The 12137-nt window shown below is 41.9% G+C and overlaps 1 protein-coding gene across 3 annotated transcripts in view; it reads left to right on the forward strand.

The window, feature by feature from the left end:
- The first annotated feature begins 5552 nt into the window (after window positions 1-5552).
- FAM171A1 (family with sequence similarity 171 member A1) overlaps window positions 5553-12137 on the forward strand; it is a 92246-nt gene continuing 85661 nt past the window's right edge. Inside the window, exons 1-3 of one of the 3 annotated variants that reach the window (XM_085227353.1) lie at window positions 5553-5637; window positions 11260-11431; window positions 11928-12073. In XM_085227353.1, the coding sequence (XP_085083479.1) occupies window positions 11980-12073 (94 nt within the window). In that variant the 5' untranslated portion in view covers window positions 5553-5637; window positions 11260-11431; window positions 11928-11979. Of the gene's footprint in view, window positions 5638-11259; window positions 11432-11655; window positions 12074-12137 lie in introns of those variants that run through there. The other 2 variants (XM_085227355.1, XM_085227352.1) reach the window with 2 other exon arrangements.

The raw sequence follows: 12137 nt of genomic DNA on the forward strand, positions 1-12137 counted from the left end.
GACACTGGTGTAAGATACATGAGTGCCCACCTTGCACAGGGTTTATCCAGAAGAGTTATATTCCCTAACATTGAAATAGATGTTTGTTAGTTGTCAGAAAGTTTTCCCTTGACAGCAGAAAGACTCCATCTCACTTGTCATGGCACGGAGGTCCTGTCACCTGTTTGGTGGCTATACCATTTCCATCAAAGAACGAGTTTATTACAATTTCCCAGTTCCCATCTCCCATCTTTTTCCTTTGCAGTGTATAGAGATTGCAAAAGAAGTGTCTTTGTGACACCATATGAGCATTCTTATTTATGGAGATTATTCATATTCCTGTGTTTCTTCCCTCTGGGAGAAAAAGAAGAAAAAAAGCAATATTTCTCTTCAGTCTCTACCCTGTCTTCTCAACACATGGGCACACACTGTTTGCCTTTGATAGATTTGCTCTGTGTTGGATGCAGAGACTGATAATAACACTTTTTATCCCCCTTTACTTAAAGCATGCTTCAAGCTGGAGGAAGTTCATGGAGCGGCCAGGTGTGTAGGAGTGCTCAGCGAGGGGCTGCAAATGTTCCTCAGGAAGCAGCACAGGATTTGGTGCAAGATTAAGATGAGTAAACCCCAACCAGAGCAGGCATATGATGTGTCGGTGTGTCAGGCTGCAAGAAAAGCAGAGAGGAAGGGTCTGGGAAAGCCATGAGTTTGTTGTTCACAGGACTCTCCTTCCATAGGCAGCTGTGTGCTTCTCCTTTTGCAGAACCAGCCCTGCCCATGGCAGTCTCCGAAGGGTTCCAAATCCCAGCACAAAAGCAGTCTAGCAGTGCTTCAGCTCCACCACCTGACATTTGCACATCTTGCAAAAACTCAATATTTTTCTGCATAATCATGAAACAGGTCCCTCCCAGCCAGTCTTCTTTAGGAAGAATTAAGACAGATTGTCCATGAGACAAATTAAAGAGAGTCTTGCCCATCATTTCAGTGTTTCGCATTTACTCTGTTATCATGCATGCTGCTGAAGCAGTCTTTTCCAGGTGAGTAATTCAGGTGGAATCATCTGCAGATGCTCCATCACTCAGTCACGCTCTTCTTCTTGGAAATCTGTGGTGGCATCTGCTTCAGACAGAGCCCTCAGAAAGAAGAATGGGAAGAGTTCGTTCTCAGACAGTAACTGAAACAGTAGCTGTTATCCTATCTATTCAATGTCATATAATAGAGGTATCAGCAAATGTTCAACTCTGGTATGTTTGTAATCGACAGGACAGATGCCAGGTGTAATTAACAGTCTGTGATGGGTTCTGTAGTTACGCTTCAGTCAGTACATCAAGTATGCCTCCAGCTTACTGTGAGAAGTATTGCAGTTCAAATGAACAGGCTACTCAGCCACATCTACATTCTCTGGGCAAATGCAGGAATAAAATGGAGAAGAGAGAAGAGTACGGAACTTTGTACATTTCTAACAGGCGTGCAGGGAAATACAGGGGAAGATATGAAAAACCTGACTTGAAAAAGTCCCAGCACAAATGTATAGATATGACTTCTTGGCTGCAACTAGATTACAAAAGATGTTAAGTCTCAGTGCACTCAGAAAAGAAAAGCAGTGAATCACATTTAAATATTCTTTTTTTTTTTTTTTCAATATAACAGCTAATAGTCTTTTGATTTTCTTAGTCTTCAGATGAAACCCCTTCATTTTCTCTTGTCATTTGTATTTTAAACACACAGGTAAAGACCTGCTCTCTCCTTTTCACTAAAGTGAGGACTAAATTCTCTCCTGAAGTTTAACATAGAGAGCACTGCCATCTTTGGTGGCCAAAGAGAACACTTACATAGCTCATCAGTCCTTCAGTCATGCTCTTCCAGCAGATTTCTGACATTGCCTTTCCACACCTTTACTTTGCTTTGTGCCTTTTTTCTCCTTTTGTTTTTAGCTCCCTCTGTGCCATGTGCTGAGAATGGGTGCAGTCAGGACTGTGTCTGCTTCTATTTCCATAGATTGTGGGGAGCAGCAAATGGGTGATGGGTTTGGCTCTGATTTATTACTTCTGAAATAATGAGAGATGGTAGAACAAGGGCACAGGTACACAAAGGTGCTTCCTAGGACATTAAGCTCTAGGACAGCCACAATTGTGAGAATCAGAATAAAAGCAAGTAAACCACTGAGATCACATATAAGAAAAAACACATGTAAAAACCAAGCAGCTTCCATATACTAATATTGTAGAATTTAATCCACGTACATCAACATAAGACAACTTAGTAGCAAACTGTGCATGAGTTTAACATTTATAAAAAGAGCATGAGTGTAGTGACAGAAGGAAAAAAACCTTACAATGCACATCAAATTAATTGCAGTGAGAGGAGCACTGCTTAGCAGCAGCTAATTTAAATCTGGGCCCTGGGGAGCTAAGGAACTAGGTGCATTTGCTGGCACAGCTGTGGTTGTCTCAGAAATTGTTAGGTCTTGATGGGATGTGTGGCAATCAGCTGCAGCAGAGCGGTCATCTGAGAAAAATAGTACCAATAACTGCCTCAATATTTTGTTTTTAACAGGTTGATAAAAATGAGATATTCCAAAAATTAATTTTAGTAAGGGCTGATGGTAATGGTGGTATGATATGGTGAAATGAATAGCTGAAATATTTTTAACATCAAGCTCAGATAAACCTTGGAAGGGCATGTATTTTGGAGGTTCCAGTACTGTAGCGTAATTCTCCACCTTCGTAAATTACTGATAATTATCAATTATTTTTAAGCTTCTGCTGCTGCATAATTACATTTAAAATAAAACCTGAGCTGTAGCTTTAAAAAACATAAGTCTTCATTATAAAAAAGAAAATAATCGGATGTAGGGTTGGCTGTTTGAGTCAGCAGGTGCACTGGCACAAGGTAGAAGTAAGCAGTGAATTTGGCTCTGTCAGAAGGAGCATTCCTCAGCTTTGTATGAAGAAGGGAAGAAGCTGAAGCAGGAAGGTAGGAGTTATTGGGGAAAGTTGTAACTGAGATTGGGTTTGGCTGCTAGAACAGGAGTATGGCAGTAAGCATAGCTAGTAAACGGTGATGTTTAGAAAGATATCCTGGGTTACATGCATGGGATAAAATTGATATGAAGAAAGAAAAAGAAGGAAAAAGGGAAGTTCTGTGTTGAGCATTCTGGGTGAAGGAACAGTAAGCAGGTTTCAAATATGATAAAGGAAAGGAGAAGCTTAAGATTTCCAACTGCAAAACTTACACACTTTAAAATACACAGTTAAGAGGAAAGAAAGAAAAAAAAAAAAACCTAGCAGAAGAAAAATGAATGGTAATGTAGCTGAATCCACGAGGAAAAAGCAAAGTGTCCCGAGAGAGAGGAGGGCTGAAAGCTGAGCTGACAGGCAGATGGGAGAGGAAGGGCAGCCACAGAAAGGAGGTGACTGATAGAATTTCTGGAGAACTTCTGTGAAAATCAGGGTTGTTTTTTTTTTTTTTTAATCTTTCTCAAAATTATGGCTTTTGCAAGCAATGTTTGACAGGTTCCTTTATTGATTAATAAAATGGTTTCATTACTTTTCCAAAGACTAAGAACTATACAAAACATCTTAATGACAGCTTAGGGTCATTAGGCAACAAACTTGCACTTCATTTTTGTTGAACTTCAGGGAGGGAACACAAGGAACTTCCATTGGGAAGGACAAAGCAGCTGAGTGGCTCCAGGGTAGAGCTGCACCTGGCTGGGTATGTCACCCCCTCATCTTCCCATGGAGCCGCACCACCAGCCTTACATGGAGAGATGGCTGGGAGCAACACATGACTAGATCTAAGTTCCTTTGGGATACTTCATCAGATGGTTTGCACAGAAAGCCAGGCCCTTACAATTGGTCAAAAGCCACTGATAGTTTTAGGAAAGATGTTGAGTTGTAGTAAAGCATTACATGAAAACGCTGCTTTAGAAAGGTCCTGTTTTATTTGTTTGCTTTCGGCATCCCTCACTGTAGCACAAAGACATTTTGGCTTGTTTACATCTGATATTGTTTCTGTTGTGTTGTAATTGCTTTTGGCAGCTCAATTCCATAAGCAGTGTCCAACAGTGCTTAAATCAAACTTTCCTTGGAGAAACTTTTAAGATTTTCAAGCCCATATCAGAAGGATGGCATCATCCCTTCAGCTAAATAGAGCTATAAATAGCACTAAGGGGGAAAAGGATTTTAGAAATGAACACTACTTCTTCATCATAGCCATCTTATAACAATTCTTAGCGTCAGTGTTGTTACCTTTCTTATTATATCAAGAATTTTATTTTGTAGGTGGACTTACTAAATCCTTAGCTCTCAGTGGCAGGGGTTTGTATGGGACTCTCCAATATTTTTTGTTTGTTTCAAATTAATTTTTGTGAAAGGCAGAAGAAACACCTTGGAGATTCATAAAAAAGAAAATCCAGACAAAGAATGTGCTAAGTAATTCCAATCAAGAGTGAGTGGATGTGAGGTGTTTTGGCTTTTTTGGATGTTTAGAATTAGTGATACTGAGCATCAGAAATTAATGCAATTCTGCATACACGCATCTATGGATTTGATGCATTATATGTGGTGCTAAGTTTTCAGGTTTATAAGTACTAGTCTTGAGATCAGGATGTACTTAGCCTCTCAGCATTAAGCAAGACCAAAGAGCTGTATGTTGGTATGAGAGATGAGATGAGAGATAGCGGATGTTGAAATGAATCATAACTCAGTTCTGCTGTAGAGTATCTGTAGTCAGATAAAGAGTCCTTCGTTTTTTTGTTAGTGTTCTGATTTTAAATTATCTTCATCATTTTTCTTTCAATTAAATGAAATCCTTTCAACCTAGCACTAGTGGATTCTGGCTTGTTTGCTATTAGTGAGCTGCCCATAAGCCAATGTGCCCTCTATGGCCTATTCCCTGCACGAATGTCTTAGACAAGTATATAATAGTTTGGTCATATCTCCATGTGCTGATTTTAGCATATCTCCACATTTTCAGAGACACTTCAGCTGCTGCATGTTTGAATATGTTCTAATACGTTCTGCTCTAATTCAATAGCAGCAAATGAAAGTATTGGTGCACAGCTTGCTTAGACAAGCACCAAGACTGGCATTTCTGTGCTGGATTGGCAGACTAATATCTGAATCCCTTTTTTATCATATACTTCCACCAAATGTTTTTCCAGCAGATGTATGAATTGCTTCAGAAAAATGAAAGGCAGAGTACTATGGAAATTGCACTTTCCTCTGTGAAACCATGACCTGTAGTATACTAAGCCTTTTTTAAAAACCTGTGCCCTAGGCTCCTTACAGTATTGAGGGTCAGTCCAGACTCTTTTTACTTCTAAGACAACTTATTATTATTTCATTAGTTGTTTCAGTCCATTTGTCTAGGTGCAAGATAATCTACAGGTGATGTTGTTTTCCTCCAGTGACGGACAGATGTTTCCCCATGTATGGGAACTGCTGAATCATGACCTGAACCTCTGATGGACCACCCAAGGCAAGCAATGAGTCTGCCATGGGAGCACAGGGTAAGGCAATTCTCCTGTGCTACCGGAAGGGGTGAAGCTTGGCTCCACCTCTCCTAATGCCATTTAAGTGCTGACTGCCACTGAGGAAGGATCTCTTCCTGGAGATCACTCCTTGTGGAGAATATTGTGAGCCTACAACATTGGTAAGTATTTTCCATTTATTACCATCCTGTTGCAATAATCTTACTTAGCCTAACTTTCCTGTATATTTCTTAATTATAACATCTGTATATTCATTGATTATACATCCTATAACCCACCTGCCAACAGGGCAGTGAATTGTTCACTGCTTCTAGAAGTGGACTTCAGCTTTTGTAGCAATGCACAGGGCCAGACTCACTGTTGATCCTGCAAAGAGAAGGAAAATGGTAAAAGGAAAATTCCCCATTTCAGAGGGGAGTCTATGATCTTCTAGTAGTGGCAATTATTACTCTCCCATCTCTTGCCCCAGTTCTGCTCTTCCCTGCCACTGCTTTTGACCCTGAGCCTGCTTTGCACCTTCATGCCTCACCCTGAACTCTTTCTGTTAAGAAAGGGATGGAATCTGAGAAGGAAAACAAAAGTGATCAGCTCATTTTTTGAGCAGACCATTTAGGAGGAGAGGCACAAGCTCACAGGTTCTGGGGTCCCCTGTAGTTATCACAAACTCCACAGACACCCCCTCTTCCCAACCCTCTCCCCCTGCTTCTAGACTTTCCTTCACCTTTCCTTTCTCTTTCCAAAACACTCCCTGGTCATCCTTTCATTTCTGCTTCAGATCTACTTTTGCCTCCCAGACCTTTTGCAACTGTTGCAGCCCAGCCTTCTAAAATTCTCACTTTGATTTCTAGTCACCCCAATTCCTAGACACTCTCCATTCTGCAATCTATAGGCAATGCTTATAGGTCTTTTTTTCTAATCTCAGCCATGTCCTATTCTAGTAGTTGCCACAAAACAAGTATTCATTTATTTAGTATGTAATTTGGGCAATAAAATCTAGTTTGGTTGTAATGCTTACTGAAGGTTTGAACTGGACTGTATCCTGTTGACTGTTGAGGAATTTACTGTGCAGTCAGGTATGCGGATATATTTTGCACTGACTTCCCTATGTAAACAAACACTCAGGTCTTGCTTCAGCAAACATTTCTTCATCTTACTGGCACATACAGGTACTCGTTGACTTTCATATAAATAGCACAGCATGTGTATGTCAATATTGAAATGGTCTGAGATCCTCAGGGTAGAAGATACTTATGCCAAAGATAGCATTATGTTTTTACATCCACGCTCAGCATGGGTGCAATTAAAACAATGATTGTACCCAAACACTCCCATATTTGCAGTAAAGATAACAAGGTATTCTTGTCCAGGCTGGGAAATTTTGTTTTTCTCTCTGAAAGATGCAAGACTAGGTATCTCCTAGAGGGTCCATGTGAAAATGATGAGTAATCAGCAGTTGGCTCCACTTATCAGGGCTTTGGCAAAATACTTTTCAGGGCTTTGTATTCAGACATTCACTTTATTTTTTTTTTAAGATTAGTTTTGTGAGATCCTACATATGTAAGGTAATTTGCACACTGGTAAACAACAACTCTGCTAGAACTGATAAAAGTACTTCAAAGCCATTCTCAAATGCACAGACTGGTACTACCAATAAGAAAGGCTGGGTAGCCTTTCTTGCATTTATGACAAATATTTGCACCTTTTGGATCATTGAACATACTTGATATATGGAAAATATTTAACTGTTAATACATTATGGATTTGTCATTAGCTGTCTGAGCATTGCTCAGACATTGCCACCTGAAAAATATGTGCTAGAAGACGCGGGAGAGAAGAGAAAATAACTAATCACCTTGTTTTTTGTATAAGCATATTCAACATGCCATTCCAAAGCATCTCTGAGACTACTCACCACAGAATATTGAAAGTGTTAACTCTAAGCCTAAACTCAAAGTGAAGCACATACTCTAGGGCATTGAGTACCTCTGTCTTCTGATGCCTGGTACTGACAGCCTCAGTAATAGCTAATCATGTGAGTACATTAGTATGCAAGATTTGAATGGTCAACTATTTAGAAATGTGTTTGTTCATACAATGTTAAAGTGTATAATGTGTAGCCTCAGCTTGGACTGGAGAAATACACAATGCTGTAGAAAGGGGAAATTTTCTTTCCCAGCATGGGATAGGAATAGATCTAGCCATGCCATCCCATCCCACTGCACCACCAGTGCTAGAGCTCAAATATCCTTTCTGAATAGAAACAGACAGAACTAGAGCTAAGATCTCAGTAAAATGTTTCGGCATTTTATTGTATTCTAATTTTATTTACATCTGTCCTGCATTATTTATTCAAAATGCAGTTAATTTGTTCCTTTTTTTTCTTTTGGAGGCATCTAGCCAACAGGTACGGGGTGGGGGGGAAGGCATAAAGACAAGACTGGAGCGTAACAGATACTTGATAAGTATGAAGAGGAGTTGAATTGAGCTCTTAAACATGAGCTATCTCATGTGTCACAGAGAGCATTCATTCAGAAATCAGAAGCATTACCAATATGTCAGTATTAGACACTTCAGTGCAAACTGAAACAAGGGTGGAAGGACAATCTCAAGATTTGGAAGACTAGGTCTGTTTCATGACATGATTGGTTGCATTTATGTGAGTGCTACTATATGATTTTATATATATATGAATATATATGTAAATTTAACTTATTTGGGAAAGAGACAAGTCCTGTGTGCACAGCATAGTCTGTGAGTACATTTGGGCTCCAATAAAGAAAGCTAACGTAGGCGGTATGTGGTATTGAATATGCAGTTTGAGTTTTTAAAATCTGCATAGCCTAATTAGGATCAGGTATCTGCATCTCATCTCAGTAGGTCAAATTACTTATGAGAATGCAATGAAAAACACCGGTTTTCTTTTCATCTTCTGATACATTATCATTAAGTCGAATATTGTAATATCAATATCTATGAATTAATTTGTATATTGTTTAAAAATAAGAGTGAATAAACACTTGCTGAAAAGCTTTTGTCCTTTCTTCATACCTAATTGGCTTCTGCAAAGTGGTAGCATACAGTGACATTCCTTAGCCGTGTAATTCACACAGGGAAGCTGTATCCCCAGGCTGAATAAAACCTCAAAGCTATAAGACCCCTGATCTAGTGAACCTGACTTTATAGAATCATAGAACCATTAAGGCTGGAAAAGACCACTAAGATCATCTAGTCCAACCATCAACTCACCACCACTAGATGTACCACATCTACGGCTTTCTTGAAAACTTCCACAGGTGGTGACTCCACCACCCCCCTGGGAAGCCTATTCCAAAGCATTATCACTCTTTCTGATAGAAATTTTTCTTAATATCCAACCTGAAACTCCTCTGGTCCAATTTTTGTAACTTTAAAGTAGCTTAATCAAGTCAGGCAAAAAATCGCAACACAGTACGGCAAAGGCAGACTAGAATTCCAATGAGTTCTCCAATTCCAGTGAGTGGTAGTTCTCAACTTACAGCCACAAGAGAGGGGAAAGTGTTTTGGTAAGTGGCTTCAAGTTGTCTTTCTTCTTTGCAGGAAGAGGCGAGGACTGAAAAACAAAGTTAACCTTTCATTGTACTTGTAACTTTTAGGATGAAATCGGAAACTTCCTTTTCTTGAAATGTAAATTCACTGCATAATGGGCCAAGTGAACAAATGCAGCCAAAGCTGAGTCCTGAAACAGACTATTTGTTTCCTAGTGAAAAATAAATATTTCTATTTTTGAAAAAGATGATCAAGCCCTATGTAAAGAGGTTTTGTTTGTTTGTTTGTTTGTTTTTCCGTAAATGTAAATTCTGGACAAAACTCAGTGCAATACGCTATTTCTTGGTAAAATATCCCATCTCTTTTCCAGCCCCAATCATTATGAAGTATTCAAGGGCAGCATTTGACGGCAAAATTATTAGCAAAATATGAATTAACCCTAATAATAAACATCCAGCTTCATAGAATACTTCATAGAAGTACTTTCCACCCTCCTTCAACTTTCTCTTGCAAAGACTTGAATGTTGCTAAGTTCTGCTCTGCAGAAAGTGAAGCATTTTTTATGTAATACTTAAAAGCTGTTTTCATTACTACAATTAACCAGACATACTGATCAGAACTGGAAAAGCACTCCTATCCTGTTTATTTATTTTCAATGCGCAGTGTAGTAATTTATTGAAATGGCTACCTTAGAGACAAAGGATGATAGTTTTTTGATGGAATACACCTTTGAGATGATTTTGGGTTTACTTTTAAAACTTAAACCAACATTATTTTCATATAGCAATAATAGTCAATTTTGTTTGGAATAGTCAACCACTGATATTGCAAAGGCTGTACTGTCAGTTTACTACGAAAATAATAGAACACTAGTTAATTGTAACTAATTGGTCTAGCTTTCCTCAGGGACAGAGAAATCTTGTGCATAACTCTCAAGCTACGAGCTCATCTTATTTTCGCTAATTTAACTCCATGGGTGTCTAAAGATGGTAGATAGGGTGTGATTTATTTATTTATTTATTTTTAACCATGTTGCCCAAGTTTGTTCTTTATGAAGGAATGTGTAACTAATAGTCCCCTGACTATAAATCCTTTGGGCTATTGAGACCATGCTTGTAACTGTTCAGTCCGGATGTAATATTATGATATTGAAGTCTTTGTTTTATGATAAATTGGAATTAGGTCAGATGACCTGTATGTGCTCATTTGCTCTTTTCTTTGAATGGAATTGCCTTTCCATACCTACTTTTCTCATAGGACCGAGTTTTACAAATAAATCTTTCAGATTATCAGAAAGAAAGAAAGAAAGAAAAAAAAAAAAACAGCAAAAAAAGGATCGTGATGTCTACACAATATTTCACAAATCTAAGATGATGTATTTGAACAGCTTAAGAATAAAATTAGGGTAAAATACATTATGATCAATTGGATAAATTTCTCTTTAGCAAAATGGAATATATCTGAGCACTGCAAAGTCAGCTTTATCACACCTGAGAAACGTGTTCCACAAAATTCAGAAAAGGAGCAGCCTTCAGTTTGTGGTGTAGCTACTCTGGTTAAGCTCTGAAGTAGTATATGACTGTATTGCTTTCTACAAATAAATACATAGCATATTTTTATGGTAGATTTTATTTAAAATTAGAATTACGTTACAATTAAAACCTGAAGCCATAAGATGCTCCTGTGATGGTACACAGACATTAGCTGTACAGGCAAACTGAAGCATTGGCACCACAGAGACCAGATCATGGGAAAGCCTCAAGCCAGGGGGCCAAGGCTTTGCTTTGCACAGCTGTGTAAAGCCCTTCCATAATAGCTGTCCCTGATAGGGGTGAGGAAACATGAGGAGCTCTGCCTTGGCTCCCCGAGGAAGCACAACACTCAGCAGAGGCAGGGAGAGAGAAGTGAGTGCTGCGGCACTGTATTCTGTCTCCTGGAGAAGTGCATCAAAGGATGCTCTGAGGGATGGAGTAATGCAAACCAATGAGGGAGGCTCGGAGGGACAGCGGCGATTCCCAGAGCCGCATCCCCGGGGTTCTGTGAGGCTGTGGCCCAGAGGGAGCGGAACTGCGACCTCAGCCTTTGGCATCTGCTCTGCAGCCACTCGCCCTTCCTTTCTCGCCCCCCCTTTGTAATAGCGTTTTGTTTTGTTTTTAATCAATTTAGAGAACATAAATAGTAGATATATTCATTTTCACTGGGTCTTCGACTGCTGTTGCGTTTGTTTATTTTAAAAAGCACTTCTCTATCTGCAACAGGCGGGCAGGCCGCGCGTCCCGCGAGCCCCCGTGAGCCATCACGCCCGCCTCGTCCCCTGCCGGGCTGCGGCGGGGGGCAGTGCCGCCGAGGAGGCCATTTTGCAGCTGCTGAGGGAACGCGGCGGCGCCGCGCGGCCAGGCAGGAGCCGCTCCCCCCTCCTCCGCCGGGCAGGTAAGCACGCAGCACCTTGCGGGAGGGCGGGCTGCCCCGCGGGGGGTGCCGGGCTGTAGAGCCGCAGGGTCCGGAGTTGGGGGGAAGCTGGCAGGGGGGTGGGGAGCGCGGTCCTCGGCGGGAGAAGCGGGAAGCGGCCGGCAGGGGGTGCCGTGGTGCCGGGCCGCGCGGCGGGGCGCGGGGCTGCGCGAAGGGTTAAGGAGCGGGCGGCGGAGCCCGGCTGCCCCGGCGGGAGGGAGGAGCGGGGGGGGGAAAGGAGGAGGAAAAAATAAAATGAAATAATCTCGCCCGGCACGGAGCGGGGCCCTCCCATCTCTCCTCCCTCCTGCCCGGCCTGCGGCGACAGCGCGGGCCGCGGAGCCGCGGCGGGGCGACAATGCGGCGGGCGGAGAAAGCAGGAGGGGCAGCGCGCGGCAACATGGAGGGAGGCGCGGAGCGGGCCGGCCCCTGATGCGGCTCTTTCTCCTCCTCCTCCTCCTTCTCCTCCTCCGGGCAGCGGCTCCGGCGGCGCTTCCCTCCCTGGCGGCGGCTGGCGGCGGCGGGTGGAAATGAGCAGGTCGGCGGCGCTTCTTCTCTGCCTGCTGGGCTGCAACGTGTGGAAGGCGGTGACCAAAACCTTAGGGGCGCCCGAGGCGGCTCAAGGTCGGTGCGGGGAGGGGGGCGGCGGCGGCGGGACCGGCCCGCTTTGTGCCGCGGCCCCGGGGGG

Source organism: Meleagris gallopavo, chromosome 6 (genome assembly GCF_905368555.1).
Source record: "Meleagris gallopavo chromosome 6, MGAL_WU_HG_1.1, whole genome shotgun sequence".
NCBI classification, from domain to species: domain Eukaryota; kingdom Metazoa; phylum Chordata; class Aves; order Galliformes; family Phasianidae; genus Meleagris; species Meleagris gallopavo.